The 6,096-nt window shown below is 37.5% G+C and overlaps 1 protein-coding gene across 1 annotated transcript in view; it reads left to right on the forward strand.

Moving 5' to 3' along the window:
- Positions 1-6,096, forward strand: part of REV3L (REV3 like, DNA directed polymerase zeta catalytic subunit) — a 161,108-nt gene that overhangs the window by 147,451 nt on the left and 7,561 nt on the right. The window contains exons 27-29 of the mRNA XM_019646344.1: positions 3,136-3,273; positions 4,616-4,806; positions 5,483-5,729. Of these exons, the coding sequence (XP_019501889.1) occupies positions 3,136-3,273; positions 4,616-4,806; positions 5,483-5,729 (576 nt within the window). The remainder of the gene's footprint in view (positions 1-3,135; positions 3,274-4,615; positions 4,807-5,482; positions 5,730-6,096) is intronic.

The following is a 6,096-nucleotide window of genomic DNA, read 5'->3' on the forward strand; positions in this document are numbered from 1 at the left end:
AAGTGTTTAAACTTTATTCAGGAAAGTTTATCAAACAAGAGCATGACTTGAGCAGAGCTGTTTGGGGAGGGCTGGCCTCGTGGTGGTGTAGGAGATGGATTGGGAAGAGGGGAACCTCCAGACAGGATGCCTTTTGCAACCTGTAGAGCCTGAACTAGAGAAATGAACTAATGAAAATAAAGGACAATTGAAGAGATGCTGAGAGAGAAGGACGGGTAGGAGTTAGAAGTGGTTGGTTTAGGAGAGCTAGTACGGGAAAGATGAAGGAAGGAGAAAAGAATCAAATGACGCCCAAATGTTTAGTGTGTACCTACTCTGAAGCAAGAGTTACACTAGAAGAGATTCAGAGAGGACTTGGATATGATATCTGCCCTGAAGAGAGCATTGTAGCTGGGGATGGAGGAGAGAAAAATTAGAACTAGAGTGATAATGAGTGCTGTCCCAGAAGAATGTGTGTGGTGCTGTGGGCACTCAGCCACCTGGCAAAGTAACAAGCTTGTGTGCTTAGAAAAGAACACCAGACATGAAAATTTCCCTGAAATAGGTCACAGACCTCAACATAAAAAGTAAAAACTGAAAAACTTCTCAAAGAAAACAAACATTTGTTAAGATTGTGGTGCTTATGTTCATGACTACTATTGGTCTGTAGTTGTCTGGCCTCATAAAATGAGTTGCAAGTGTTCCCTCTTCTATTTTCTGAAAGAAAAAGTGTGTAAGAGTAGTACAATTATTTCTTTCTTAAATAGTTGATAGAATTTACCATTGGAGCCATCTGCTCCCCTGAAATTTTATGGGGGGGTGTAATTACAAATTAAACATCTTTAATACATATTGAATTATTCAGGTTTTCTTTTTATGTCAGTTTTGATAACTTGTGGTTGTCAAAGAATTTGTCCGTTGCTCCTAAGTTGTCATGTTTACTGGCATGAATTATTTATACTTTACTGTGATTTTGATATTGGTACATTTTTAGTGACATCCATCCTTCCACTTTTTTTTTTTTTTTTAAGATTTTATTGGGGAATTAGGGGAGGGGAACAGCACTGGGGAATCTGGGGAAGGGGAACAGACAAGTGCTGTTCTTTTGTTCTTCAGTCTAGTTGTGGAGGATGTCGCTTCACTGGCCCATGTTGGTATTATCATTGCGCTCTTCCCGGGTGAGGCAGATAGGTCGCCGGCCTCTGGACGGCCGCTCACGGTGGCTCTTAGCAGCTCACACCAGCTGCTGGCCACTCACGGTAGCTTATGGCAACCCACTGCAGCAGGGGCTGCAGACTATGCCGTTGCCGGCGACTCACAGTAGCCCAGCTCCAGGTCGAGCTGTTGTTCAGCATCTTAGCTGTAGAGGGCGCAGCGTCACTGGCCCTAATGTGGGATCCGAACCGGGACCCTGCCGCTCAGAGCTGGCGTCCCAAGCCAGCTCTTAACCAACGCGCCACTCAGCTGGCCCCATCCTTCCACTTTTAATATTAATTTTTCTCCTTCCTTGATCATTCTAACTAGAGGTTTATCCACTTATTGAACCTTCTAAAAAACTATTTCATTAATTTCCACTCTTTATTTCCTTTCTTACACTTACTTTGGGTTTAGTTTGCTTTGCTTTTCCTGACTTCTTAATTAAGAAACTTGAATCATTAATTTAAAACAAACATATTTTTAATATAACGGTTTAAAGATACAACATTCCTTCTAAATACTACTTTAGCTTTAAATTTCCATATCTTTTGTTTGCATTATTAATCATTTGCTTCAATGATAATGACCCAGAAGTTATTTAGAAGTGTGTTAAGTTCCAAATATTTAAGGACATTCCAGAAATCTTTGTGTTACTACTCCAAATTTAATTCCATTATGGTCAAAGAACATGCTCTGTATGATTTTAGTGCAGCATATGGCCTGTCTTAGTGAATGTTCCCATGTGACCTCGAAAAGCATGTGTATTTTGGTTATTAGGTGGAATGTTTTATAAATGTCACTTAATTGATAATGTTGAAGCCTTCTGTGTTCTTACTGATTTTCTAAGAGAGAGGTGTTAAAATCTCCAAGGATAATCATGGATTTGCTTTTTTCTTCCTTTTAGTTCTGTCAGTGTCTAACATTTTGAAGTTTTCTTATTAGGTGCATACACGTTTAGGATTGTATATCTTCCTGATAAATTGATACTTTTATCTTTGATAATATTCCTTGTCTTGGAATCTACTTTTCTGATATAAATAATAGCCACTGCAGCATTGTTTTGATTAGTGTTAACCTTTCAATGTCCTTATATTAAATTGGATTTCTAGTAGGTAGCTTAGAGTTGAGCCTCACTTTTTAATCAGATCCAATCTGATAATTTCTGCCTTTTAATTGGGATGGTTAGACCATTTATATTTATTGTGATTATTGATAAGGCTTGCGGGCAGAGGAGAGGATCAATTTGGTAACTCAAAAAAAGGGAGAGGGCACATACCTACAGTGATATAGGAATTCCACTTCAAGGAATTTCCCTGTGGATTAGTCCATGCGTGAAACACTATTTGTAATTCTAAAAGATTGTAAACATCCTAAATGATCCATAGTAGGTAACTGGGTACATACATTATGATACCCGCACATAATGGACTATTCTCTCCAAGATAATTATTAAATGAAATAAGCAAAGTGCAGAATGATGTATGTGGTAAGCTACCATCATGTATTTAAGTACATGTATTTGGATAGACTATTCTCTGGAAGGATACACAGAGGATGCCTCCAGGAAGGGGAAAATAAAGCTTGGGGTACCATGGCTTTTCAATGTATATTCTCTTATAACTTTTTACTTTTGTACATTGTGTAGATGTAAAAAATTATATGTAATTTTTTCATTGTTTAAAAAGATATGATGACTTTTGAGAGCGCAGTGTCAGTTGAGGAAGAAGCAAAATTGATAGTACAAGTAAAGGAGTGAATGATGAAGAAGAAATAAAGGCAACTCACTTTGTATGCTTTCACTTCTAAGTTTTGTATCATGAATTTGTTGGGCTCTCAGCCACACTTAGAATTTTTCTATAATTTACATTTTGTTAAAGGGAGAAAAAGACATAAAAATAAGATATTCATGGTAGGGGAAAAAAATGGTTATTGAGAGGCATTTTGTTAATTTCATCACAGGTATATTTGCCCTGTGTTTTACAAACAAAAAAGAGGTATGTGGGTTATATGTATGAAACACTGGATCAAAAGGACCCGGTATTTGATGCAAAAGGAATAGAAACAGTCCGAAGAGATTCCTGCCCTGCTGTTTCTAAGGTAAGTTTTACCCATCTTGTTTTCATCTTTAAGCAATAAGTGGCTAAAGAATCCGGTGAAAATCCTTAAGCACACAAGTAGGTGGAGGAACTGTAGCCTTTAGGGCTATATATTAATGTAATAGAAACTAAATGATTTTTGAGAATTTCATTTCTAATGAAACAACTTATTTGATTTTAGTCCTTAGTTTCTAACTTCTTCCCTTTTATCACATTTGCTGAAAAACAATACATGAACGTGATAATTTCCTGCCTGTCATCTGGAGATGATGTGATATGCTATCGTCTGACAAGACCCAAAAGCTAGGGAGCCGGATAAAGAAGAGAAACCAGAAACAGATATTTCATAAGCAATATAATCCATCCTAAATGAACTGAAAGTTTGTTTACTTGGGTTATCAAATACAAGTTAGGACGATTTCTGAACAGTGGTACTACAAATTACCTAAGTTTCTCAACCATAGTAATTTTAACCGTAGTATTTTATATATTTAATTTTTCCTTACTCAGGCCCAGAGTCCTATAACAAACCAAAAATAGATGGTATAAATAGAAAACACTACACACTGAGTTTTATGAGATCATTAAAAGCACAATAGATTATGTCAGTATGTCAGTATATTATGTCATATGTAATGTTATATGAACTTGAGATGTTATTTAATAGTAATTTCTGGAAGGGATAACCATCGAGTGCATTCTTTCTCATTCTCTGAGGGCAGAATGATAACCTAGGCTAAATTAATAAACTTCCTGTGTAAATATGTATGGGTTCTAGTACTCAGAATAAGATACAGAAGTTTGACCTACAACTAACTTAAATTCAATCCGCTCCATAAATCCACTGTTTGATGGTCACTTCCTAGTAGAGATATTTCCAGTTAGTATATTGACACTATAAAAAGACTGATTTTGATTTCACTGCTTGGTGATATTTAAACTTCTCTCTGTCCACCTGAATCAGCCCTTTCAATAACAGGATAAATAAAAAACAAATCATGGAATCATGTTTGGCTTCCTGTGCCTAGAGTGCTTTTGCCTGTTTTAAGAAAACGTAAACGTTTCATGTTGCTTATCACATAGCAAATGTTTCACCTGCGTGTCATTATGATATCATTTTCCTCAAACTACATGATGTTCTGTTTTTAGAAATAGCAAGCCAACATATTTTCCAATTTCTAGTAATTTTTATTATCCAATCATCTTAAATAGCAGATTGTTTAGGTAGATCAGCAAGCTACCCAGTAGTTACATAATTGAAAATATAACAACAATGATGATAATGCTAGGGGATATTTTATCTTTGTAACCATACATCGTTTTTGGTGTGTTTTTTTTTTAAGATACTTGAGCGTTCTCTAAAACTGCTATTTGAAACAAGAGATATAAGTTTAATTAAACAGTATGTTCAGCGACAATGTATGAAGCTTCTGGAAGGAAAGGCCAGCATACAAGATTTTATCTTTGCCAAGGAATACAGAGGAAGTTCCTCTTATAAACCTGGAGCTTGTGTGCCAGCCCTTGAACTTACAAGGTAATGATGCGCACAACAGCACTTTCTTCCTAGCAAGCTGGAGTCCTGGGGTTCTGAACAGTTTGTAGATGAAAAGACGCCTGGTCCATAGGCACAGGCACACAGTTGTTTCTTCACTGCCCACCTGAAGCCTCACTAACGGTGCGTGGATGCTCCCCCGTACTTGGTGAGCTCTGAAGAGGAAAAAGGAACTTCTCTGCTGGGTTTACTATGGGTAATTAAATTCAGTGCAATTGTAATCTGGTACAGAGCTCGAATCGGTTTTTCTCCCATCAGAATCACTAGGTAGTCCTTAGTGTTGATCTACCAAAGCATTCAGACAGTATCATCCTGGAATCAGATAATCTAACCAACTGAATTTTCTTATATTTCATTGCTAGATTTATGATTCTTAGTTCTTACGCTTAGGGGATAGAAAACATTTTTAGCTAGGTGATATCTGCCAACTCATATTGTTTTCCAGGTAGCAATGATTTACAGTGTAAGTTTTAAATACTTACAGCATATCCACTTGGTGCCAACTAAGTGAAGTATATAAGTTCTCAGAAAAGCTGTAACTAACTTGAAGGCACCCCTTGTAGGTTTCTCATGGTTTCATTATTGTTCTCATTTAATTTTCTGGAAAGATGCGTTCCATGACAGTCTTTGAGTGTATATTTTCTTTGGCTTTAAATAGGAAAATGCTCACTTATGACCGGCGCTCTGAGCCTCGAGTTGGGGAGCGAGTGCCCTATGTCATCATTTATGGGACCCCTGGAGTGCCACTCATCCAGCTGGTAAGGCGCCCTGCAGAAGTCCTGCAGGACCCGACGCTGAGACTGAATGCCATGTACTATATCACCAAACAGATCCTTCCACCCCTGGCCCGAATCTTCTCACTTATTGGTATCGATGTCTTCAACTGGTATCACGAGTTACCAAGGGTAAGCCTCCTAAATAGTACCTGTGGCGTGACTGTAGAGAGAACTCACTTAAAATTTCCTAAAACTAAATTTTTTATTTACGTGCGTAAGAAGCAAACAAAGCACATGCAGTTATCCTCACCCGAGAAAAGCGCCACACTCTTCTGGTTCCATAAAAGGAAGTTTTCTACAGACACTTTCCCAGCTCCTGTCAGATTAGCCAAATTATAGATTAAAATAAATCGAGAGCAAAAATTCCTTCAAAATCGATGTTTAAGAAATGTATAGGACAGCGGTTCTCAACCTTCCTAATGCCGCGACCCCTTAATACAGTTCCTCATGTTGTGGTGACCCCCAACCATAAAATTATTTTCGTTGCTACTCTATA

Source organism: Hipposideros armiger, unplaced genomic scaffold, assembly GCF_001890085.2.
Source record: "Hipposideros armiger isolate ML-2016 unplaced genomic scaffold, ASM189008v1 scaffold_101, whole genome shotgun sequence".
Taxonomy (NCBI): Eukaryota; Metazoa; Chordata; class Mammalia; order Chiroptera; family Hipposideridae; genus Hipposideros; species Hipposideros armiger.